Raw genomic sequence first — 25,806 nt, 5'->3', positions numbered from 1 at the left:
TTCCGCCCATTTAGAGGGCGCCACTTTTGACAAAAACAGTAATGGCGCCCGTTTGCTGAAAATAGCGAGAGTCGCCTCCGTCATTCCTCATTTGAACAAAAACCGAAATTCAAAAAAAGCCAAAAATGTAACCAAAGATTTCGAAAATTGTATTATGAAGCGTTGTGCCAAAATATTTGCAGTTGTATTTTTGGTTTTTGTTAGTGTGGCCAGTGTTATTAGACTGTGTTTTTGTTTTTGGTCCGGATTATTCGATTCGGATAATAAACCGGATGAAGTAGATGTATGGCTAAAGCAGAACAATTTGGCACCGTTCAAGGACTGTTTTGTTAACAAAGGTGAGTCATTGTCCATTGAAAATAGGTTTGCTTGAATGAACTTCCATTTTCCCATACCATTTTTTTAATAAGAATTCAGTTATAAATTAATTAAAGCGGCATTTAAAAAATTAAAAACGCGTTCTTTTAAATAGCTCTCAGCCGACTAGATGTGTCAGGCCGATTAGCGATTAATTAGGAAGAGTGCAAATATTAGGGTTGCGAGGGCTGCAGGGCGCAGTATCGAAATTCAGTCGCCCAGGGTTACGCACAAAGCCAGGCAAGCACTGCTGACAAACTGCAGTCGCTGTCGAGCACCCATCGACCCAGCTGCTTGTCCCATCACAATACCATGAAACCTTTTGAAAACTCGATCCGTATCAATGTAACATATCTGTTTTTGTTTTGGTCGTCATTTCATTTCTGAGTGCCCTCAAAATGTGGGATGACGATACTGAAATTTGCTCAATTGGCATGACCATGCAGCCGTCCGCTAGTGCCTCCTCTGGTAAGCATTTATTAATAACTACAGGTGACGTTACGAACCGATTTTTGGGGTTGCGTGCGAGTAATGGCGATGATTTTATTCGAGTCGAAATGGTGGATGCGCCGGTTCTGAAGACACGCACAAAATTTAAATGTGATGTGTTTTGAAAAATTATTATTATTTAATACAAAGATTAGAAATGTGTCATTAAATCGGTATGCGGAGTCATAATAAAATTTCTAGCATAAACTTTACTCGTAAAACTAACTCATTAAGGTCGCGTGTTATCGTTTATCAAAGGATATGTTTCCAGGCAGCTTTGCGTGCTCGAAATGCTCCAGCACGCCGTTTGACTCATTTTATAACATTTTGAAAAAAAAACAAACAAACTCTTTGTTATCAATAGTTCATTATAATAAAATACAGTAGATATAGTCTTACAGTATAAAGTTTTCATAATAAGAGAACGAAGAACGTAGCGAAGCTGAGTATTTGATAAAACTGAAGGCTATAAAATACCTAACGCACAAATAATAAAACTTTTTGACCGAGGAGAGTTTTTCGATTAATTGGTATTTAGATTTGTTAGCTCTACATAGATATTATGGGTCTATACGTTTAGTACTTTCACGGCATTGGTCAGAATTCTGCCGAAAAAAAATAAATTGTGTTTATTTTTATACAGGTGCGCCAGAACTTGCGCCCCAGAGAAAAATGCCATATAAGGTAAGATACCAGGAACATGAAAAAAATGTAAAAAAAATGTTATCTATAAAAATTTCGAAGTTGTGTGAGTTTAAATTTTGCACTTTGACTCTATTTATTTCTGTTGGATAAATAATTTTCCAAGTTTTTTTACTACAGGTTATTAGAAGAGGAAACAAGGAAGCTATGTATCCTAAATTGTATCTCTGTATAATCTTATCTGTGGCTTTTATTGGCAAAATTTTTGTACTTTTATTAAATAATCCTAAAAAAACATATACAAGATTATCAGCATCATTAAATAGACATAAAAAATGTCAAATGTCAAAAAATAAATGTCAAAATTTTTTGACAGATAGAATTTTTTAAACATTTTTTTCATGTTCCTGGTATCATATCTTACTTGAAATTTTTCTCTGGGGCGCGAGTTCTGGCGTACCCTGTATACTGAATAACTAGGTATTGAGTGTGATATCTTCTCTTAATATTAATAAAACTCATTTACTATAAAGTATCTTTTTTTTTTTCGAGATCTCTCAAAGCCTAAATTTTTTGTGTCATTTTCCCACACGGCGTGCGCTAAACTTGACAGATGTCTTGTAAGAATGAGAACCGTAGCTGTCAATTACAACAGTTGTTCAACAAAAAATAAATTTACTTTACGGAAAGCTATAACCACATTAGATTTTTCAATTTTTTATTTTCAAGGGTTTTTTCTATTTTTATAAATATGTAGATTGTAATGTGTTTTCTTTTATTTACTATTTTACTTATTTAAACCGGGCGCCACCAACTTTTTCCTAAAAGTTGGAAAAGAACTGTTTGGAGATGTTCTCCAGGTTTACACTACATAAGAATGCCTTTCCGGCCAGCTTTTATACAGTGGAGAGGAATGGGGAGGTTCGATTGAATTAAACACAGGTGATTGAAAAGAGAAATTTATTTAGTAACCATAACAACAGTAACAACAGATAAAATAACAAACTTTACAAAACAAAATCTAACTTGGACCTAGTGAACCCTAGCCCTTGGAGAAGACGTCCTCCGTGGGTGAATTTGAGGGAAGAAGTCCCGTCGGTTGCTTTACCTGAAGAGGTCCAGGAAATTATACCACCTGGAAACTGTCTCAGATGTTAAGCCCTTACCACGGAAGGGATCCCGTGGCCCGTGTTCAGAGGTGAACTCGGCTCCCAGAAACTGTCCTGAGGCAGGTGTGGTTTAACGACGGAAGAAGGTCCCGTCGACCGTATTCTTTGAAGATGTCCAAAGAGTACAATCCTTCAGAAGCCGTCCTGAAGTTATTCCACCAAGAGAGGTCCTGGTGATTTCGTCCGAAGATGTCCGGAAGGAGACTCAAGTGAATCTGCCGGTGTGGCGGCCCGTTCTCCTTTATATACGCTTTGAAGTCAACATTCCTATAGCAACAAAACAAACACTTTGTTTCCACTTTTGATCCATTTATCTGGGCGTACCTCTCATTGGTCTATTTTTGGCGGTTCTTTTAAATAAAACACCGACACATCATAACGTTTATTCAATGAATTTTTACACTTTATAACTGACTAATTGTTTGGAAAATATGCTACACATATTTCTAATACCAAACAAATACTAAATCTAAAATTTTATTACAAGATATATACAAACACATTTTTTTTTCTTAATTAGTAATAAAGTACCTAACATTAAAGATATATGTTTGATGAGCTGTAATTACCAAAAAAAAGTTAGTACCTACAAAATTTTTGTTTGCAATTTTAAAATTAGCTAAATAGCTCTAAAGTAATGTTATGATTTTTCTAAATTATACAATATAATAAAAAAAATGTTACACTTGAAAAAAACAAAAATACGATTGTTTCAAAACTGCACAATTTGATCGTATTTTTTAGCACCCTGTAAAACAAAATCAAATGAAATAGTACATTACAAGCGAGGTGGTAAATATGGCATTACCCAGAGTGCTTATGTATACGATCGAGAGGCGCCAGCCTCGAGATTGGATAAAGCACAAGGGGTAATGCCATTACCACCGAGGTTTGTATGCTATTTTATTCACAATCACATTATTTTCAGTCAAAAATTTGAGTAAAATAAAATTCTAACAAAGTTAAGGTCCAAACGTGGTAGGCGTTTGATTTTTGACATTTCAGAAATGTCAAAGAAAATATTGAAATAATGTGTAATTCTCATTTAACGTTGTCGAAATGGAGCAATGTACTCCCCCAGAATTAAGAGAAATTGCTACAAAAGCAATTGAATACTAATTTAGCGAAATATTATGCGTAACTTGACAATTTAAAAGAAAAAATGTCCGGTATTTTCCTAATTTTAACGTTGGCAATCCTGCATATTACCACCCAAGAGGAGTAACATTTATTACTCTTCATGAGAAATAATGACATGTTTCCCAACCTTAAAAAGGTTAGTAATCGGCATATTACATTAGTGATTGTGAATAAATAATATTAAACGCTAGAGCACTAATGTTCAAAATTTTACTTTTTATGTTATTAATAAAAAAAATTAAATTAAAAAAAAGGAAACTTCTGTAACTTTGCAATCACAACCGAAATTTAAAAATAAAACATGGTTTTTGGAGAGAAACAATGGTCTAAAGATATGTAGGTTGTCATTAAAAAAATTGGGTACGGTCGATGGAGATTTAACAGTAGGTAATATAAAGGAAGCAAAAGATTACGTTCGTACTTTTTACTAATAAAACCAGTATTTTTCATCGTCGTACTGACTCACCTTATATTTAGAACAATGTTTCAGTAACAATAAAAAATGCAGTTTGAAATATTTGTATGCATGCAGAAGTTTTAATCAGAAATATTAAGTGCACCAACACATGCACACCATGCATGATTTGATTATTTGGAATTTCAATGACCCAAACTCTTAGAAATCAATTTGGTAATAAAATTGGTGATAAAAAAATTATTTGAGGTGTATATAAGTGTTTTTTAAAAGAACATTTGCTTATAGATTATTCATTTGCTAGCGTGAATTTGTAATGTGTTTTAATGAAGAAATTTTTAATTGCGGTACAGTAGTCTGAACAAAACGTGTTTCCCACCAAATTACGGTATAGGTAAATTAGCTTTTCGTCAATTTATGGAAAAATTAAATACCTACACATTTAAATGTCTATTAAATAAATTTAAAACAAATTTACTTGAATTTTTGTGATAACGAAAGAATTTGCTTTGTTTATAGTTTTAAGTTTGTCATAAATTAACTGTTATTTATTTTTGTTTTTTTCAAACAGTATTTTATTAACTTGAAAACTACTAAAAGCTAGTATTTACTTTGAAATTTATATTTAAAGCCAGCCATCTACTGAAGTAAAAATTTTATTCAAAATTACATCTAAATGACTTTTTATATTATTAAACAATAAGATAAATGTAGGTAGGTACATGAAAACAGATTTAGTAATCTATAAACTTTGTCTAATTAATTTTTGATTAAACGTGTCAATCGACATCAGACGTATATTTTATAACAATGAATTAAAATATAATTCAATTACGTAAAATGTGTGAATATTTAAATTATTCTTGAATCTGATAATAGAGTTTGAATATGTATGATCCCCGCTATACAAAAAAAGTAATGTCTAAAATTAATTTATGATTTCAAGGCAAGTGTGTTCCATATGTATTGAGACGATTGTAAAATATTGGAATTTTATTTGAAAATACAATCAGTTCACTCGCAAATTTAGTGACAGAGTTTTACTCAATTGGTTCGTGAAGATAAACCATGAACGATTTTTTGCTGAAAAACAGAAAAACAAGCTTGTAATTATTTCAGTTTATTTGTTTTTACTAAAGACAGAAATATGCATAGTGTACAAAACAAAGTGTTAAAACAGATGTTTTCCATTAATGGCTATACCTATCTCACAGCGTCACAAGTTTTTTGTCGGTAAATCAGTTTTAGCATGTGTGGAAAACAACAAACTAAAACCCTTCATAAACGTTAAAGTTGATGTAAAAATTCGTAACACATGTTCGCTTAATAAAACTTTAACTTGTTTCATACTTTGATGAGCAAACTTTGTAACTACATGTGTATACTGAGTTTACATCTTAATAAAAAATATAAACGTTTGTGGTTTTTGCTACGTCAGAAATCAGAATAGAAGGTCGTAATTAGGGACATATAAGCGAATTTCTGCTTCGGTTTTGTTGACTTTGTTCTTAAGTTATTAGTTGACTTATCGATTATTGGATTTTAATTTAACGAGCCTTGCTATTTAACCACTCAATAATTTCGTTGACACTTGACCAAATATTGAACTTTGCTTTACCCTTTGACATTTTAATAAAGTAAAATCCGTATAAAGTTGTAGTGTTTGTTTTTTAGGCATATCCCAGCTGGCCCAATGCGGCCAATTGGGCGATTTGCCAGAACTCCCCGCCTCCGACGAACAACGTCTTCAAAAGGCAGCTGCCTTGTTACAGCAGCGTCTCGTCCTCCGTCAATGGTTAACAAAATACAATCTCCAACATTACTATCCTCGTCTCCTTAACCTTGAAGTTACCAGTTTGGAAGACGTCTATTGGCTAGAAGACACCAAAGCCAAGTCAATCTTGCAGAAAGATTTTCCCAAGTGGTCAACTGCAAGACAATCTTTACCAACATCGAAACCACATTTAGAAATTCTTAAAGCAGACCTGTGGTCCGAGGTTGTCAAGTCCAGCAGCCACCAAGACGCTTGGACATGGGGTCAATTGACTTTTCCTAATTGACTATATCAAAAATAATTGATAAATTCTAGGAGGCATGTTGGTCGTTTCTGTGTCAGTTGCCGGTTTGGTAACTTTAGCAGCAATGACTCAACCATCATTGGCTCCCGAAGCTAAACACTCACTCCTCCAATATGTAACCGGGAAATATTTACTACCATCGAATTGCAAAGTGATCTTTCATTGGTCCGACCCCCACCCTGTAGGTCATACAGTTTGTTTCACTGTGCAATTTTATCAACGCAATGGCCAGCCTTATCCGATCTGTGATACAGACAATTTTGTCGTTGACGTTTCCGAGGGTTCACGAAAAGTAACCGAAAACCGTCTTCGGGAAAACAAAACACTAAATTGTTTTTACAGATGGTGGTTATAACCGAACTTGGCTCACCAACGGACCCAAACAGTGGTAATATTGCCAAAGTTAAGTTCATGGTGCGTCATGCAGGCCAGTACAGAATCACAATTATGGTAAGCAATCAACATGTGGCCGGAAGTCCTTTTATGAGGACTTTCATCGCCGGTCCAGCCTACGCTCAAAGAACTTTGGTTGTGAGACATTGTAGTACTGTTGTATGTACTGCAAATGTCGCACATTTGTTGTATATAGAACCACGTGATGAATACGGCAATATTTGTAGCTACTCTTCAGATGATGATCCCACACAGGTTTGAAGCCAAACAATCAAAAATCTTAAGTCACGTGATTTTTATAGGATTACACAGTCCATATTACTCAGTTAGGAACTTATTCTAAAGAATCAAATTTGGACACTGACGACAATAATTTTACCACCGCTTTAGATTACGACTGGCAAAGTCAACGAATAAGTCTTCAACTTAAATTTCTCTTTGAAGGTTGTTATCATACCACAATTAAATACAAAGGAATCGAGTTACATAATGGCGACTTTGACATTATTGTTTTGAACAGTGAGTCACTTCTTTACCTCCCGAGGGCCGGAATTAACGATTTTGTTATATTTAGGTATCGATTCGACTCTCGTCCACAAAAACGTGGCTTCAAAAAACCACAATATTTGCTACGAAGCCAAACTAATCGGCATCAACAACGAACGATTACCAAAACCGAAAAAAGTTTTATGTTACGTCTCACCCAAACAACTCATCATAAAAGAATTGATTCTAAAATTTATCCCGAAACGATTATACACTTTCCGTCTATGCCCTTCCACTAAGGTAATAGTCACATATATGTACATATAATTTTTCTTGCGACCCAACAAGAAAAACTTTAAAACTAACAATTTCTCCCAGTATCGCCATTAAATCTAGCAGCATATTTTCTCGTTTCTATGGGAGTGGTAAAGGGAGGTAAAATTTTTACCTCTCTTAAGGGTGGGAAAACTTTCTTTCTGTTGCGGTCGTAGAAAAAAGTATTTAAAATAAACAGAACGTCTTGAATCGCCTCGTTTTTACAGTTCAGTTTTCAAACTGAAGTCAAAACAATGGACCATCCTACTGGTTATTTTACTGTCGACGATGGTTGCCAACCTAAAATCGAATTAATTTCAAAGGAACGCAACGTCATAGCCGCCACTTTTGCCCAATTTCTCCTCAAAAACATGGGTGGCTCGGAAACGTTCAAAGATAAACAGGATTTCTTCTACCATGAGGTACGCAAGTACCATCAGAAACACTACCATGAGAAGCTCTCGATGAAAGTCAATCGGGAAAAACTGCTAGAGTCGAGTATGAAAGCGACAAAGAATTTTTCAGTGAGCGAGTGGTGCCGAAATTTCGAGATAACGTTTCAGGGAGAACAAGGTAATTTTTCTCTGAGTTGGAAAATTCTTAATCGGTGGTTATAGGAATTGACTGGGGTGGTTTGCGCCGAGAATGGTTCGAGTTGATTTGTTCACAATTGTTCGATGCGAAAAATTGCTTGTTTACGAGTTTCCATGAGGGGCAACAGTCGTTGGTGCACCCAAATCCAAATCGGCCTTCGCACTTAAAATTAAGGCATTATGAGTTTGCTGGAAAGATTGTAGGAAAGTGTTTGTACGAGAGTGCTCTAGGGGGGTCCTACCGGCAATTGGTTCGGGCTAGATTCACCCGATCTTTCCTGGCACAAGTAATAGGTCTAAGGGTCCATTACAAGTATTTCGAACAAGACGATCCCGACTTATACTTGTCCAAAATAAAATATTTACTCGAGAATGATATCGACCAAATCGACACTGAACTGTATTTCGTCGAGGAACAGTATGACACATCAGGCCAATTACTCAAAACTGTCGAATTAATTCCCAATGGTTCAAAAATCCGAGTTAGAAACGCAACGAAACTCCAGTATTTGGACGCTTTGGCGCAGTATCGTCTCGCAACCAGTATCAAAGACGAAATGGAGTCGTTTCTCAAAGGCCTAAACGAGCTTATCCCTGACAATCTCTTGAGCATTTTTGACGAAAATGAACTGGAAGTAAGCACTTCTGCACTGTTACATTAATGTTAATAATATTTGTTTCAATGGGCCTTCCAGTTACTCCTATGTGGGACGGGTCAGTATAGCATAGCCGATTTCAAGCAACACCACGTGATTAACGGCAATTCTGCGGAATTTCGACGAATTGTGGGCTGGTTTTGGGCAGCTGTGGGTAATTTCACACAGGAGGAGATGGCAAGACTGTTGCAATTCACAACGGGGTGTTCGCAGTTGCCCCCGGGTGGGTTTAAGGAATTGACTCCGAAATTTCAAATCACTGCGGCTCCCACTTTTGGAAATCTTCCGACAGCACATACTTGGTATAGTTTTGGAGGGGGTGGCTAAAAGGAGTGTTATTTGTTGGTTTTGCAGCTTCAATCAACTTTGTTTGCCGGATTACGACTGTTATGAGCATTTTGAGAAATCTCTTCTTCTTGCTATAAGTGAAGGAACAGAAGGATTTGGCATGGTTTGAATGCAGTATTGTTTTTAACTATTTTTTACATATTGCACAGGATTTTAACTTCTGTTATATTGTTTGTGATATTTATTCACGGTACAAAATTATTATTAAGTGATAAACACAATTTAATCAAAGTATGGACGAACATAGTGTACAGATTGTGATAAAAGTAATGTAAAACAGTGTTCATTAAATTATTAACTTAGGGTAGGTTTATTTATGCTTCATAGGTGATAGAGCTTTTAATAAAAAAGAGTTAAACTTTATCAAATTATACTAAACGGACAAAATATTCGACATTGTTACTTTTTGTATTGTATTTTCAGATCTCTACTTATTTTTGACTATGTACTTAAGCTGTTTTTGCATTTATAGATATAGGTACTTTTATTTCACATTCATGTAAGATATTGTAATTTTCTTTTTGACATTAAAAACTTATTATAGACTTATCTAACAGCAATTGTTATCGACCTATTGTTAAACTTCTATTTTTCTTGGGACCAGTGAGTTTCAAACTACGGTAAAGCTTACACAAAATTAGAAATTGTTAATAAGACGACAATAGTATCTAAAACGCCTTTTAGACATAGTTGTTGCTGTTAGAATAAAATTTGAATTTACATTGTCTAGAATCGTAAAGAGTATATATACGATGTAATTATAAAAGAAAAAAATATAATAAATTGGAAGAATTACTTACCTGATCCTAAAACTACCTTTCATAACAGAAAATTGAAAAAAAGTAGCACATTGTTCTGCATTACCATCAGCGAGTTTGCGCAATAAAGCAAGCAGTTTGATTTTTAAATTAGTTAATTTAAATACAAGTACAATAGGAAATAAAACTTACTACAAATACAAAATATTAAGCGTGTAAAATGGGTAAAAATAGCTACATTGCCGGCAACATTATATAAGCGGCATTTTGCAAAACGGCCCAAGAAACCGCTAGGAAATCTCTAGCGTTTCTCCACCAACACTTCCTGCTTTCCGTTTCCTCCCTAAAGCCCTTATTTTCATCCAAAAGTCTCTCATACTGAGCGCTTATTTTCGCTAAATTGTCTTCCAAATCAGCAATTTTTTGTTTCATTTTATCTTTAGTCGAGTAAACTCTGCTTAATTCCTGTTTGAGACAGTCGCTTTTTTTAACAACAAACTGGTACTGCCTGAGGAAAGAAAAATATTCAAATGAGTTATTAATTATTCGACGCATTTAACTTACTCTGAAAGTCTCTTAAGATCTAAACTTTGCGCTGTTTTTTGTTCCTCGCATTCATGTATATGATGTTCCAAATCCTTCAAAGTTTGATTCAACTTATCTGTGACCTGTTCTTGGGCTTCAATCTCGGCATCTTGCGCTTTTACCTGTTGTTATTGAAACCGATATTAGTCACTTCTCGCGGCGCAAGCGTTGCCTCCGGAGGGTGAGAGTGAGTCATGCCACCCTCTTCTGGATACGCAGAATTTCGTGTGTGACTCACCGATATGAAAAAATCATTATAATGTAATAAGTAATTTGTGTTATAGGTCGATAGTCTGACAGCGTACTCGTTACCCACATTAACGAGGCGACCGGTTGCTTCTTCTATTTTTGCCAATCACTTACTCATTTTATGAATAAACCAAGTTGTCGAACTTGGGGAATTCCTACTCACTGTTGAGACTATTATTTTTATATGACCCGGCCTTGACGTAACCGTCATCAACATATCTCATAACCAGATTACCAGAAATGATAAGACTTTACCAAGCATTCGCGCATTTATTTAATTCTTTGTTTTCACCCAAAACGAACGAAGAAAACGTCACAAACTTTCCTAAATTAAATCTCACTTAAAAAAAGGCTATGGTAATAATTATTATTAGGGATTAGTAAAACTAAGATCTTATTAATTTGATTTTTGAATTTCATTTTATTCTGGCATCAGTTCAAGATTTTTTATCGAATTTAGATGAAAAAAGGACAAGAGTGTGGAAAATTAAGATAATCTTGATTTTATATTACGTATAAAGTTTTAATGGGTTGCAGATTATTGTAAAAATGTATACCTACAATTTTATAACAATCGTGACTCAAAACAAAAGTGCCTAATAATAAATCTATAAATAAAAAGTGTTATCACACTATTTTGTTTATTTACTAACTTTAGTTTATAAGTTATTTTATTATTAATTTTCACTCTATATTATTCGTTCGTTTTTAGGATGTTAGTAGTGAATAAAATGAAATTAAATGAAAATAAAAAATAGCGTTCTAGAGTTGAATGTTAAAAAGTTGATTAATAAAGCCAAAATAGTATTTTTTGATACTTATAGCTATTTTACAAACTCAATAAAGTAAAATAGTTAAAATAACTATTTTAGGTATTATTTTTTTATTTCTAACTATTATTTTCGAGAAATTAATCATAAACAAGGTGATTCTTTTAGGGTCTACATTAGAAACTTTTCAACTTCTAATGCAGATAGGAATTTGAAATTTTGTACACAACCCCAATCGACCAGTCTAAGTTCAATTAAATGATTTTCAAAATGGCTGAACTTCCAGAACTACGAGAAATTGGAGCCAACTTTTAAATTTTAAATGGTATAATGAGAGATTGAATGTGTTTTTGGGAGTTTTAACAAAAAAATATAACACGGATATAAGCTATGGAAATTTGCGGATTTGTATGGTAAGATTGTGCCTGAATGCTGAATCACACTACTCTGGTCTAAAACAAAAATGAATGTACCTAAAAAAATTTGGGTTTTTTTCTCATTTTTTTTCTTATTTTAACCAATTTAATCCTGCGAATGCAGGGTTGCAAACAATCGGAAACAAATGCCCTTAATTGTGTTGCCAAGTCAGTCATTCTCACCTTACTAATAAGTCCTGCATTTTGATCCCTTAGATTCATCATTAAAATCCTTTCTTTTTGCAGTTCCTGTTCGATTCTTTTGAGGTAGACATTTTTTGTATTGATTTCATTTTTCAAATTTTCTTTTTCTGTACTCACATTTTGAAGTTTATCTCGCAATTCGTTTATTTCTTTTTGTAGTTCAACTTTCTCCTAGAGGGTGAGGAAAAAGTAAGGTCGAAACTTCATCTCAAGTTACATTTACCGCAACTAAAGAGTTATTTTCTAATTGTATCGCTTTTAAAACACTTTCCAATCGCTGACAATCACCAATCGCTTCACCACGTTTGTGGCATTCTGACTGTGTTAAATTTTTCAAACAGTCGATCTGTTTTTCCAAGTTAGAAATCTAAATAGAAAACATAAGAAGAAACATAATAAATAAAAATTCACTAGAGCTTTTTGAAAGCTAAAGTTTCTCGCATTTAGCCAATGATGTAAGATTTGCTCGTCCAGGATGATTTCATATGCGATTACCGTTTAATTATGTATCGTGGGGTGACAAACCTGCTCCTGACGGCGCCGTAATGACTCAGATACCATCGCCAGGCGCATTTTGCTGCGGCGCCAAACGAAAAGAAGCATGCGGTGGTAAACCAATAGCTGGATTCGACGCTCTCTATCGACGCGTCCAGACGGCGGCCTTTTCACGTCATCTAGTGGAGGTCTTGGCGTCGCATGCAACATCGACGACGCACGGCTGTCCTGGCGCTTTACACGACTGAAAGATATATTCCTCATTTTAATCCATTTCGAGCGAAATTTATCCAGGGGTGGAAAACTTATTGCTAAATATCCAAAGTTTTTTCTTTACTTACTTATAAACAAAAATAGCGATTTTTGTCACAAGTACCTAAAATACAGTTTTTGCGGACGAATCGTTGCTGTTGCCGGACGAATAGCAGATGAGTCCACAAAAACTTCTTGGATAACAACATTTTTTGTGGCTCCCAAAAACACATTCAAACTTCTGATCAGTGCAAATGTTTCTCTGTGTTTTAAGTATTTTATTATTGAAAAAGACTCATTTTAGGGACTTAAATATCAAAATTTTGGGAGCGTATACAAAAAATGTAAATTGTTGTCCAATTATCATAATTTTAAATAAATTTTTAGATTTGTATCACTTTTTTATATCTTTTCGATGATAATAATTGAAGAGTACCTAAAATGATTAAGCACATTTTATGTAAGATAGGTCGGGGAAAACGGCGTTTGGGTTTTCCCGCTAGAATTCTACTACACGCTTAATAATAGTTAAGCATAATTATTTTAAACCTTCTTCCGTATATGATATATGATATTGTTTATGGTGTGACTCATCCGTCAAAGAATACAAATGTTTTCCCGTTTTTTTAATCTGAAATTAATTCACACACAAACAAAAGATGCTAATTGTGACGATCATTATCACTATTTTCTAAAAATAGATTTCTAGTAACTCAAAAAAAAAGGAAAATTTCCTATTTTAGACAATAAAAAAATAGATCACTGAAAATTTTAATTTAATTCCGCCGTGAAGATACATACTTCCTACGAGTAATTTTGGTGGGTGTTATCTCCGCGACAGTTTTGGCCTTCTTGAGTCCTTGTTTAGCCTCGATTTCGTCGAGGACTTTCTTTAGTTTTAATTGGACACTTTCATCGCGGACCATTGTCGCGGTAAATTTTCGGGATGAGGGGACGGGAACTCGTTCGGAGGATTTGCTTGTCAAAGCTCTCACACCATCGCCGGCACCTTTCAGCTTTGAGGCTGTATTTTCACGGTTAAACTTTGACATCGTGTACTTTTGACAAACGTTTTACAAACAGGCTTTGTTTTGCAGCCTACTTTAATTCAAGAGCTTTTTTAATCAATGTTGACTAAAGTCAAAATTTTGTTGAAAAAATGGGTAGCAGCTTATCTCCATAGCCGCAAATTTTGGTTGTTTTGTGTTTTTTAAAGTTGCTATACAGAGTGTTTCACACAACTTTACGAGGCTTGCGCCTTATGTATGTACGCACCCAAATATACAAAATTCACAAAACACTGGATACAAAAAATACACATTTACTTATTTAATTTTTGGAAACCCATGACAGTAGTTGTCAAACTAATCACTGTTTCATTTATAGTCACAAACTGCAGTTTTTCAGAAACAATTATCATTTGCTTTATCAATAGATGGCAGGAATATGATTGTAGTTTATCTATCTTAATCACTATCTAACAAAAAACGTTGTATTTTTTTAAAGGGTGAACAAACTAGAGAAGTTTATCCAATTTTTCAAAATTTGTAATCGAGTTCGTATCGGAATATGTATTATTGATTGCATCTTACAGGCGCAAGCCTCGTAAAATTATGTGAAACACCCTGTATTTAAATATAAAAGTGTTTATTCTTCGACACTGTCAAAATTTACGGTTTTTCTCCCGTTTAAGGAAGTTTTGACAACTGTTTGGCATTTCTCAATACAAAACGTCAAATTATTTTTAACATATTTAAAGCAAGTTTAAGCCTTGTTGACTCTAATTCGAAGAATAAAATGTTGTATTCCACTCGTTTGAGTGTAAATCGGATGCTTTATTCCACCTCGTGGATGGTAAACCACTCGTTACACTCGTGGTTTAAAAATCCACTCGGTCAAATAAAGTCCGATTTACATTCAAACTCGTCGAATAAATAACTATTTTAATAGTAGATTTTTTTTTTAAATTATGGTTATGATTTCATGTTAAATGTAGCCAAATTTTGCCTTTTATGAATTTTGTGTGCCTACTTCCTTTACAAATGTATACCTAATTTCAAAATCATCGGCCAGCAATGCTTTCTCATTTTTTTATGTTTTTCAAATCACAAATCAAAGAATTTTTATTTTCAACAGTTCTTTTATTACGAATAAAAAAAAACATTTAGATTATTACCTAGTACTAAATAAATTTTTGACGTTTCTGTTAATAAAATCTTGGAAAAAAATCAAAAATCATAGTTGGCCGATGATTTTGAAATTTGGTATAAAAAACAGACTTTCTAGTGCATCTAACACATTTTTTGTGATATTTTTAATTTTTGGCCTTCTCACAACTCCTTTACTAAGAAAATTCGATTATCTAATAATAATCATCACGCCTTTACCGCGTTTTCTCAGAAAATCAAGTTCAGGTACACAAATTAGTAGGTGGTGAAAATAATTGATCACTTCTTTTGTTTAGTGATTTACGACGTCCCCAACAACTTTAAAAACAAACAATGCGAAACGGCGTTTTATTATTATAAACTCTAGCCCTGCTTAGTTACATAAACAGTAGTAAATAGACTAGTGAATAAAATATTAAAACTATCGACGTCATCGCAGTAGGCTTGTCTGAATGACGTCAGTGGGATATGGTAAAACCCCATGATTGCGCGACTCAGAGAAAGTTATCCTGATCTTTCTCAGTGTGACGGCCTGCGATCCTGCAAGAAATCCTGCAGCCGCACAGCCTTCTGCGATAATAAATTTGAACTTGCGCGGTGTCTCCAATGACGTCCAGTTCGTGGTCACGTGTGCATCGTCCAATCAGCGTTAGTGTCGGCGCTGGTCGTTCCGCGAATTACTCTATGCTCATCGCTTCTTAAAATAAGTCTTTTCGGACTTCATTTTGATCTCATTTGTTGCGAGGTGTGGTGGCTGTGTGATCACTCCCCAGTTACAAGTTACTACACATTAGTGTCTCTAGTTGGCTTCTCAATAACAAAAACGCACGTGGAGTGGTGTTTGTTTCCAGTGATGACCTTGAAACTTTTGGAAGAATTTCATTCTGAGTGATCACTATTATGCATGAGGTGAGTTTGTTGGAGTTCGTGGTTCTGTTTTTTCGTGGATTTGGTTACATTTCATTCGCCATTCATTCGAGTAAAATTGTCATCTTTTTTTGTCAAGGATCTGTAACGAGAGAACCGTCAGCGTTACAAATATAAATAGTCGTGATGGACGAGAACCATTTAGGTGTGTAATAACAATATTGTTTCTTTTTTTCGAATTTGTGTTGTTGGTTGTTTGCGACGCATGCTAGACTTGTTGCTAAAAGCGCTTCAATGCTATCTCTCTTACCGACACGATTGGAGAAAGTTCCGATTTATGCTCTAACGAGTAGAATTTACGTTGTTTTATTCCAAGTTTGTCATAAATACTCAATTAATAAGTAATTTACAAAATTGTTGTTTGGAACCGCACAATCGAGACGACATTGGAAACAACTTTTTGACAGGAAGGTTCCATTGCTAGCGCGATTTGAACTAGACCGTTATTTTTAGGCAAAAAATTACTCATATCAGCTGGATATTTGCTAATATTAAAACCGTTCATCATATTTAAATAAACAAATAAGTTATAAATTTGTTAAGTCTAAGGTACTGACAACAATTACATGTCAAGATTTATTGAAGATAAAAAGTAGTACATCAGTATTGCCAACAGTTTAAATTCAAAATTGGAGATTACGGATTTCCGCGTACTTTTATCTTGTTAATGATAAGTTTTGTGTTATTTTTTATTACAAAGTGAGGGTCGTCGTCCCATTCTTAAGTTAGTTGTGTTTTCTAAATCACAATCCAATGTTGTGTGTCATTTTTCATTAATAGTGAGCTCGAATTCCTCATGTAGGAGGGAAAGTGTTGCCAATATCATTTGGGTGCCACACATTTTCCAAATTTTTTAAAAAGTAAAAATCGCAGTTGTGTACAGGAAGTAGTTTGTTATCGATTTAATTTAGTCGAAATGTTTTGACTAGAATGAGGAAAGTTTATGTTTTTGTCTACAAAAAATTTCTACAAGATTTAGTGGGTGGTTTTGATTGATAGGATTGTAATTATGTCATTTGTTAATTCGATTGGAAAAGTAGAAAAATCTACTTGTGACGTCAATGGTAATTATGAGAATTTGGGCAATTCGCTTTAGAAAGCTTGCATTTGTAATGACTGACGCATTTAAAGAAAATGTCACATAAAAATTAATAAATAGTATATTAAAGTACAAGTTGCAGAAGGTATCTATTCAAGCACAAATTTGAAATTCCGAAACGAGCCGCGTAGCGGCGAGTTGAGGAACAAGTGAGTGCTTGAAGAACCTTCTACAATAAGTGCTTTATACTATTTTTTCTATTTTGCCGCTTTATATCATTTTTTATAAATTAAAAAACGAAATTTTTTTTTTTTTTTCTACAGAATTTTGCAACGGTTGGCGACATTTAGGTATGTGGAATAATTTTAGGCGGCTGTACAAAATAAAAATAATTCATATTTTCACATTTGAGAATGAATTGTAAAGAAAGTCCGTCACTAAAATTAAATTAACGCCAACGACTTATTCCAGCACTCAAATGACGTCATTTGGGTGCTGGAATAGACTTATTCTAACACCGAAATAGAAAAAATATATTTCTTATGCTGTTATGCAACACAAATTATCTTAAAACTGACAAATTCTACGTTTTTTCTTTTTTTAGTGTTTTCACAAATTCAGTAGTAGAAAAAAAAATATGAGAGGTAATTTTTAATGAAAAGGATAAATTATAAAACACAAATTGAGGATTTTTTCGAACTTCTAGATTATGTTCACATAATGTAGATTAAGTACGTTTTTCTGTGATTTTTAAGAGCATTTTTAAATGTTTTATTAGAATAATTTTCTTTTACAAAACAAAATTAGATAGTTGACAGTTTATTACTTTATTAGATACATAACTAATAAAATATTAGCATAAATTCTCACTTTTCCATTTTTTGTTTTCGATTTATTAAGAATTACTATAGAAAGTTTTAAAAACCGAAATCTGTGTTGAACTTTTTTATTAAATAAAAAAAAAATTAAACTAACCGAACCACAAATGTTATTGTGTTCACTCAATTTGGGTTTTCTTTTGTGTGATATGTATTTAAGGTAGTTCTACCTCACATCTGTGGTTTAAATTTAATTTTAAATGCTACTCCAGCTTTTATCTGTCACAAAATCAAAACAAAACAAGCTCAGTTTTATTTCTGTCAAATTAATAATACAGTCACACGCAGAGAAGGTGTTCACATACATAGTGGTCTGTTTGACACAGTTGTTTCAATTTTCTGATTATACCGAGTGATCAAGATGTTTGAGTTGGCAACGAAATTAAAAACATTTTCTTTTTCGACTGGTTTGGTTTTGCTTGACAGATGTTTAACACATAACAGATTATAGCTTATTATTATAAAGATGATCCAGGGACGAAATTAAACAAATTGCTTTAGGTTAGCTTGTTTTGTATTTAATTAATTTCAATTGCACAATCGGAACTTTAATTATGCTCCAGTCATTTTTAATCACCTGTATACTTGTTCAATATGTATTTAAAAAAGTTATTACTGAATCAAGAGTAAAAATGTAATGCAGCCTGAATAATTAGGATGCCTTGTGATTCTAAAGTTGGCAATATTGAATAACAGAAAGGAATCGTCTGTCTACTGTATTCAATGTTGCCAACCTAATAAATTCCATAACTGCAGCATGCTTTGATCAAAAATTTAATTGATGTATAATTTTTTTTTGAATTTAGTAACCTTGAATTTTTGTTTGAATCTTAATATGTTTGAAATTACGCTTAATTCTATTCCATAAATTTTAAAGTTTTTACTTACCTAGATAAGTTTGAAGAAGAAAAACATTTTTTATTTCGTGTATAGAAACCAATTAAACAAGGTTTTGCAACATACCAGTAATCAAGTAATAAACTCGCTTATTACTTGAACATCAATATTTTTTTCCTATCCTGTAATTTAGAAGAACAAACAATATGTTGTCCGTAATTAATAAGTTTTTCTAAATAAGAGAACTCGTTTTGACTTCAGTTCAAACACAGAATTTTCTTTCTTCCCTAATTCTTTTTTTAGGCTATTATTAATTGTTGACACAATTTAGCATGATTTTAATTGGTTGGTGTTGCTACTAATACAGTTGGTTGAAAACTTAACAAGATTTTGGACACTTGTCAACTTTAGCAAATAACGTTCGCTTGCACCATGTAGTAGTATTTAGTTGGTGTTTTTGTTCTCTCATAATCTCCAGCATTAAGATTACAACATTACAAACATCCGAATGCAGTTCGAAATGATTCATTATTTAATCATACCTGTGTATTAATAAACCTTTTATCATTAGAGCAAGCAATCGAAAATGCCGGGATGCGGGATGAAAGCATCAATATAAGTGATGTCAGTAAGTAAAAAATCAAATCAAATCGGCCCGTCTTAATTTTTTTTTAGTTGAGGTTATTGAGACTGATCCGGACTTCAAAGAGTCCACGATGTTTAACGGTGGCGGGGAAATCCCTCAAAATATAATCCAGCAACAACCCCAGCAAAGCCGCCGAAGAGCCTACGTCAAGATTATCGAACAACCGGCGTCAAAAGCGTTGCGATTTCGCTATGAGTGCGAAGGACGTTCTGCCGGTTCCATTCCGGGAGCTTCCAGTACCCCGGAAAATAAAACTTTTCCCTCCATTCAAGTTGTGGGGTATCAAGGAAGGGCCGTGGTTGTCGTTTCGTGTGTCACCAAAGACGAGCCTTATAGACCACATCCTCATAACTTAGTTGGACGGGAAGGGTGCAAAAAAGGGGTTTGTACCATGGAGATCAATTCGGATACCATGTGTGTGACGTTCTCGAATTTGGGGATACAATGCGTGAAGAAGAAGGACATAGAAAGTGCGTTGAGGCTGAGAGAGGAAATCAAAGTCGATCCGTTTATGAGTAAGCGATTGTGCGGAAATAATAAATTATTCATTTTGCGATTTTTAGCTGGTTTTAGTCATCGAAATCAACCGACTTCGATCGATTTGAACGCGGTTAGACTCTGTTTTCAAGTTTTCCTAGAGGGTGAAAGACGAGGAAAATTCACAGTACCACTAACACCGGTTGTTAGTGAACCTATTTATGATAAGAAAGCCATGTCGGATCTTATGATAGTTAAGTTGTCTCATTGTAACAGTTATGTTGATGGAGGAAGAAACGAAATTATTTTACTTTGTGAAAAAGTTTGTTTTGTATTTTGGCAATTCGTTGTTTTATTATTAGAATTTTAGGTTGCTAAAGAAGACATCCAGGTTCGATTTTTTGAGGAGATAAACGGAAAAGTGGTATGGGAAGGCTTTGGTGACTTTCAACCCTCTCAAGTCCACAAACAAACCGCCATTTGTTTCAAAGCCCCCCGATATCACACTTTGGACATCACAGAACCTGTCAAGGTTTTTATCCAATTGAGAAGACCCTCAGACGGAGCCACTAGTGAAGCTCTTCCATTCGAATTATTACCTTTAGATTCAGGTAGGCCTTTGTATTGGTCACTTAGGAAAAATTACTCGAAAAAAGGAAACTACAACCTATTTAGTACACTTCTTGCAAGTGATGCGAAATTAATCTCTAAGCACCAACCAGAGCCCGAAAAAAATGTCACAGAAACAAAAAATCTAGACGAAAAAGAGGTCATTGAAACCAACAACAACGACTACTCGAAAATTGAAAAACCGAAAAACACCGAAGAGAAATCTTTCAATGAATTGATCAATCAAGTGGCAGAACTTGACGAGATTTATTCTGAAACACAAGCCCGCCTTCTCAACGAGGCTTTGAGCGATGTAGAAAAGCCTCGGCTTGAGGACTTCCCCCGAAATGAGTCATTTGACGACGGCAAAACTTACTCAAGTTTGCAATTAGCGTTCAAAAACCCGATCGAAATCACCGAGAACGAACCCGAGATTGAAATAGTTGACCCTCCAAGTCCTATCATAGACATAACCGCTCGTAACAAACGCGAGAGCGAGGCCGAAAAACCACCCCTACCACCCAAACGCACTAAAAAAATCGAAACTTTCATAGGGAACTCAATGCAAAGCATAAATGAGATTCCAAAAGCCGCGGTCAGTCGCTCACATTCATTTAATTTGACTCGTCCTAAATCACAAGACATAACACTCCCGGCGAAATTGCCCCCGACTCCATGCTCCACGTTACCTAATCCTAAAAAAAAGGGGCTGTTTTCGAAATTGTTTGGTCGGAAAAGCAAAACTCCGGGGACTTCACGTGAGACTAGTTTGTCTCCGTCAGTCCGTACGGGTTTATTGGGGCAAAGCGCCGGAAATATTTCGACGAATTCGGCGACCAGTATACGAATTCCACTAAAAGACAGCCCTCCGTCGAGTCTAAATAATTTGAATCAGGACAATGGTGTGCAAGACATGGATTTAACTCTTAATTTAGACCTGACTGAGGCTGAACATTACGCTCTGTACACTGCGATGGCCCCTCACGCCACCCAGAGCGAATTCGACGAAATGTCGTGTTATTACGCGCCAGTAGAAGGAGGGAAAATCTTGACGAATAGTGAAATGTTGGCGAGATTAACGTCGAAAACGTGATTTGTTTTTGGTTTTTCTTTGTTGCATGATTGATTTAAACGATTCTGTAATGATTTTTTTATTTATCTGATGTGTTTTTAGAGCCGGGTATGCTTAAACGAAAGAGGCAAAAGTATCATGACCCAAGCCAATTGTTAAGACATGTTGAGGAAAGTGACAAACAAAGTAAGTTTCTATTTGTATTTCTTGGTGATGGGGTCATTTTGCTCAAATTTAGATTTGTAACTGTAGGGTGGTTACTGATTGGCTGAAAATTTCAGTCACTAAGTAATCCGATTCGATTGTTTTACTTTTTACACACGAAACTTGTTTATTGAAATGTTTTTACTAGTCATAGTTATTTAGTTACTGTTATTTTATTGGTTATTGGGATTATTACACTACAAAGTTATACAATTTTATGTGTGTTGATGTTCACTTGTTTGGAAAGTTTAAAGGTAGATTTGTTAGAGTTTTTTAGAGGCTTTATATCTTTATATCAGCTAAAGTATTAAAGTTTTTTACAAGTAAACAGTTTTTCATTGCATCATAAGTTGCAGCCAATACTCTCACAGGAATAAAGGTACTTCAGTGTGTTTTGCATGATTTTTTACTTATAAATTGTTTTATTTGTTGGTTTAGCTTAATTATTATTAATTAATTATTTCAATTACTAGCTTACTTAACTAACAATTTGAAGCGTTGTGACTTGAATCTTGTAAAATTTTCGGATTTTCTACATAGATTTTTTCTAGGGACGCACCAACCTTTCTTGCTTAACATCCCATCAGAAGGCATCAAAGTCGAGCCCAGAGGTAAACAGTTTTTCATTTTTTTTCCTGTTTAACCGAATTTCTTATGTAGATAAGGCGCCGTCTCCATACGGCGGCCAAATGTTTGAGGCCTCCGTCCAGAACGTGTCGCCCCATTACGTGGCCCCCACGCCCCCGCTAGGAGAATGTCCTTTGATCCCCCAGAATGTCCTCCCCCCTATTGGAGGCATGATGAATTGGAATATGCCGTCCACTTCAGTGGGAGATGTTTTAAACATGAATTGGAATGTTTCCGCACAAAATGATCTCAGTGGTGTTAATTTAACTGAAACGCCTAGTGGTATAAGTAGTTTCTTAAATTTGGACAGTCAACAGTTGGAGTTGAAACCAATTGACTTAAATTCGGGCGATTTAAGTATGCTCGAGACGAATAATTTGTCCGAGACTTTCACCCATAATTTATCATTAATGGATGATAGTGAAGGACGACAGGATCAAAATATGACTGATAGTTTAACACGATTGGCCAACAGCGCTTTAGACAATATTTGCCAAGCAAGTGATATTTATAAGGGTGCTCCACAGTAGAAGTCTGATGCTTCAATGGTGCAAAAATTTGAATGTTTCATAAACATTTGTTGTGAGACAAATTGATTACTTAAGGTTTAAGTAATGTAAAACCGAGTTCAATATTTGACATTAAATACAACAGTACTATGTATTGGAAAAGAAATATTTTTGTTGTACACTTCAGGGTATAACAAGTGACCGACTTTTGTGGATTAGGGCTATTTACCATTCTGCATTCCATGTTAGTTGTCTTATAAAACTGTTAGATTTATAGTTTAGTTTATTTTATAGAAAATTTATTTATACTGTGATTGTTACAAAAATTGTCCAAATGTGTTTTTATATTTTGCAAAAAGCAATGTTATTTTATAAATCTACATATAATAAATTTGTTATATCGAGTCTATTTTTGTAATGCAAATAAGACGCACTTCCTTGTGGAATGCAATTCCCAAAGGTCATACAAGGTCAAGTGCAAAGTCCCTTGTTTTCAGTACTTGTTTCATGTCATCCGTAAAACTGATGATTTCAATAAAGTTTCCTTAATACGCTTATTGTCTCTGTTTATGTTTTTTTATGTAAATAATTACGTTTAAACGACTTTTTCATTCAAATGTAACCTCAAATGTCATTCTTGACAGGTTTGAGCTGTCATAATACATGAATCGAAGATTCTCAGAGGTTTTTGTGTCCCCTTGGAGCCAATTAATTCCAATAAATCCTGTGCTAATGCCTTGATTTCCCTTAATTTTTGAGTGTTTTTCACTCACATGTAAATAATGCAAGTGAACGACCTAACAACATCAATAGATCCAAATGTGGATTACACACAGGTAAGTCTTTGAAAAATACAGTCCATTTGAGCAAAAAGAATGAAGTTTTTTTTTTAACTTCTCCACATAGATTTTACCCATACAACAAAAGCGTACGATTGCTTTTATAAATCACTTTGTAATGAATACTGTGTCATTTTTAAACCATTTTGCACAATCATGTGAATCGCGTTTGATGGAATTTGAATATAAACTTCAAGAAGTTGAAGCTTCTTTACTTATACTTGAATCGCAAGTAAGTATTGAACAATGCCTTAAAATTGGCCCATTATTTTACGCGAAAGTGAATCGGTTATTCTTAGTTAGGTTCAATAGCTCATTTAGAAGAAAATGCAACTCAGGATTCAGTTAAAGAAAATGATTCAAATGAAGATCTGAATCTTCCTCCTGTTAAAGATGAGGAGGAACAAAGTGAGAAAATTGTTGAGCCTGATCTTACATCAGACCCACGATATCAACGATTTTTCAAAATGTTGCAATTTGGTGTTCCACCAGCTGCTGTTAAATTAAAAATGCAATCCGAGGGAATTGACCCTAGCATATTAGAGTAAGTAAAATTATTGTGCCAAAGTTCACGTTCACACTATCATTTTTCCAGTTCAAAACCAACTCAAACTCAAGATAGTTCCTCTGTAAATTAAAAGATTGTTACGTTTTTCAAGGATAAATAAAGCACGTTATGCAATTTTTAAAAAATGTGTTTATTTAGTCAAACAATTAGAACTGAATCATTTGTCCCTTGCGTTTCTTGTCACCACCCAATTCAAAGTGCTTGCAACGTTTCAAGGGAATCTGTTTTCTATATTTACATTCCGTGCATTCCATCCTTAGCACAATTTTCTTGGTGGTTTTAGCCTACAAACAAATACATTAGCCTCACAAGAATAAAAGGTAGGTAAGAAGTAGGTACCTTCTTTCTGAAGATAGGCTTAGTTTGTCCACCAAAACCCTGCTGTTTCCTATCGTAACGTCTTCTACCTTGAGAGGCATGACGTTCCTTGGATTTTTTGTATTGAGTTACTTTATGTAACTTGTGCACTTTGCATTTCTTGCAGAAAGTGCGCCTCTGCTTTGGAACGTTAACCTGAAAACAATGACATAACCTTAAAATTGGGGAAACGGCCAAAAACGGTAAAATAGCTGAAAATATACACTCCTACAGGTTGGAAATATACCTGTCGATTTACTTATCGGCAATTTAATAGCCGATTACTGTTATTTTTAAAGATATTTTATGAAAACTTGCTTACCATCTTCGGTTTTCCTTTTATTGCAAACAAAAGAGAGAGATAGAAATGTGTCACCGAAACGAGCATGCGCTGATTTTTTGATGGCGGTAAATTTTAAATGAGAACAACACCTTAAATAAAGCATTTGTGTTTGAATAGAACAGTATTTGATTATAACTAAAATTATACACAGACGTACTGTACCGGACAAAAAAATGAGACAGCAAGGTCATTAAATGTGAAACGGCCCTTAGTAGTTGGCATTTTGACTTTTTCGAGATTTTGAAAAGTCAAATTTTACGTTAAAGCCTGCTTCGCAGTGAATTCTCAAAAAGCTAAAATTTTGTTGTTTTGTCTGGCGATGTAATTTTATTAGCAATAAGTCAGTGTCGTTACATTTTTTTTAATGAAAAAAAAAAGACTATTTAATACATAATTTATGATTATATACATAAATGCTTATTTTGGCTATTTTCTGTTTGTCTATCATCGAAATCTTGCATACGGAGTCAGCGAACTTAAAATGTGACTTCAAAGCGAAAGTGCAATTCAAATAAATATTGCAAAAAGTTCCCAAAACAAATAAGTATTTTCAAAAGGAAAGGCGTGTTAATTAATTAAAAATAAAGTTGTTCTAAATATTTCCGCTTTAGGTTAAATTACATTTTCATAAATATTTATATACTGTTTTAATGAATATGCACATTGACTTTTTTTGTAATAAAATTAAAAGTCTGATAAAAACTGATACTTGCTGTATTTCTGAATAATGAGTAATAAAGTCAAAATTAATAATCGTTTTGGTTGAATTTTCTCTTTGGAGTGAGATTCTGGAGGGAAATTTTTCAAACAACGCTCCTAGCGGTGGCATACCTAAATCACATCTTTAATCTCGGTGCAGTTTGTAAAATTCAATCCGTACTCTCGGAACCCTCAAT

At 34.3% G+C, this 25,806-nt stretch overlaps 5 protein-coding genes across 10 annotated transcripts; 3 read left to right on the top strand and 2 right to left on the bottom strand.

Moving 5' to 3' along the window:
• Positions 1 to 48: 48 nt before the first annotated feature.
• LOC123005256 (apoptosis-resistant E3 ubiquitin protein ligase 1) lies at positions 49 to 9,879 on the top strand. Of its 4 annotated transcripts, none has more exons than XM_044398930.1 (10): positions 49 to 338; positions 5,887 to 6,249; positions 6,302 to 6,582; positions 6,633 to 6,938; positions 6,986 to 7,202; positions 7,258 to 7,469; positions 7,712 to 8,057; positions 8,102 to 8,712; positions 8,773 to 9,035; positions 9,088 to 9,879. In XM_044398930.1, exons 1-10 carry the CDS (start codon positions 155 to 157, stop codon positions 9,188 to 9,190), a joined length of 2,886 nt encoding a protein of 961 aa, XP_044254865.1. In that variant the 5' UTR covers positions 49 to 154; the 3' UTR covers positions 9,191 to 9,879. The 4 variants fall into 4 exon arrangements, with proteins under 4 accessions (XP_044254865.1, XP_044254864.1, XP_044254867.1 ...); XM_044398929.1 differs by having other exon boundaries at positions 8,764 to 9,035; XM_044398932.1 differs by lacking the exon at positions 49 to 338 and adding an exon at positions 654 to 825.
• On the bottom strand, positions 9,303 to 13,915 carry LOC123005258 (myosin-2 heavy chain-like). Its single transcript, XM_044398933.1, has 6 exons — positions 13,612 to 13,915; positions 12,589 to 12,802; positions 12,287 to 12,430; positions 12,043 to 12,234; positions 10,404 to 10,546; positions 9,303 to 10,347 (listed from the first exon to the last, which is right to left on the bottom strand). Exons 1-6 carry the CDS (start codon positions 13,860 to 13,862, stop codon positions 10,074 to 10,076), a joined length of 1,218 nt encoding a protein of 405 aa, XP_044254868.1. The 5' UTR covers positions 13,863 to 13,915; the 3' UTR covers positions 9,303 to 10,073.
• Positions 13,916 to 15,601: 1,686 nt separating this feature from the next.
• LOC123005814 (embryonic polarity protein dorsal-like) lies at positions 15,602 to 23,207 on the top strand. 3 transcript variants are annotated; one of them, XM_044399790.1, is made up of 9 exons: positions 15,606 to 15,887; positions 15,985 to 16,050; positions 19,231 to 19,287; positions 19,335 to 19,820; positions 19,869 to 20,104; positions 20,153 to 20,393; positions 21,566 to 21,649; positions 22,219 to 22,278; positions 22,328 to 23,207. In XM_044399790.1, exons 2-9 carry the CDS (start codon positions 16,032 to 16,034, stop codon positions 22,822 to 22,824), a joined length of 1,680 nt encoding a protein of 559 aa, XP_044255725.1. In that variant the 5' UTR covers positions 15,606 to 15,887; positions 15,985 to 16,031; the 3' UTR covers positions 22,825 to 23,207. The 3 variants fall into 3 exon arrangements, with proteins under 3 accessions (XP_044255723.1, XP_044255724.1, XP_044255725.1); XM_044399788.1 differs by lacking the exons at positions 22,219 to 22,278; positions 22,328 to 23,207 and having other exon boundaries at positions 15,602 to 15,887; positions 20,153 to 21,708; XM_044399789.1 differs by lacking the exons at positions 15,985 to 16,050; positions 22,219 to 22,278; positions 22,328 to 23,207 and having other exon boundaries at positions 15,602 to 15,887; positions 20,153 to 21,708.
• Positions 23,208 to 23,434: 227 nt separating this feature from the next.
• Positions 23,435 to 24,335, top strand: LOC123005816 (WASH complex subunit 3). The gene is made up of 4 exons (XM_044399795.1): positions 23,435 to 23,639; positions 23,710 to 23,874; positions 23,942 to 24,186; positions 24,238 to 24,335. The coding sequence occupies exons 1-4, from the start codon at positions 23,586 to 23,588 to the stop codon at positions 24,278 to 24,280; spliced, it is 507 nt and encodes a 168-aa protein (XP_044255730.1). The 5' UTR covers positions 23,435 to 23,585; the 3' UTR covers positions 24,281 to 24,335.
• On the bottom strand, positions 24,322 to 24,995 carry LOC123005817 (60S ribosomal protein L44). Its single transcript, XM_044399796.1, has 3 exons — positions 24,890 to 24,995; positions 24,550 to 24,723; positions 24,322 to 24,494 (listed from the first exon to the last, which is right to left on the bottom strand). The coding sequence occupies exons 1-3, from the start codon at positions 24,953 to 24,955 to the stop codon at positions 24,357 to 24,359; spliced, it is 378 nt and encodes a 125-aa protein (XP_044255731.1). The 5' UTR covers positions 24,956 to 24,995; the 3' UTR covers positions 24,322 to 24,356.
• Positions 24,996 to 25,806: the final 811 nt, after the last annotated feature.

This window comes from Tribolium madens, unplaced genomic scaffold, assembly GCF_015345945.1.
Source record: "Tribolium madens isolate multiple individuals breed KSU strain unplaced genomic scaffold, Tmad_KSU_1.1 Scaffold_20;HRSCAF=117;Tcas5.2_LG4, whole genome shotgun sequence".
Lineage (NCBI taxonomy): Eukaryota > Metazoa > Arthropoda > Insecta > Coleoptera > Tenebrionidae > Tribolium > Tribolium madens.
This window is presented reverse-complemented; position numbering and strand designations above follow the sequence as displayed.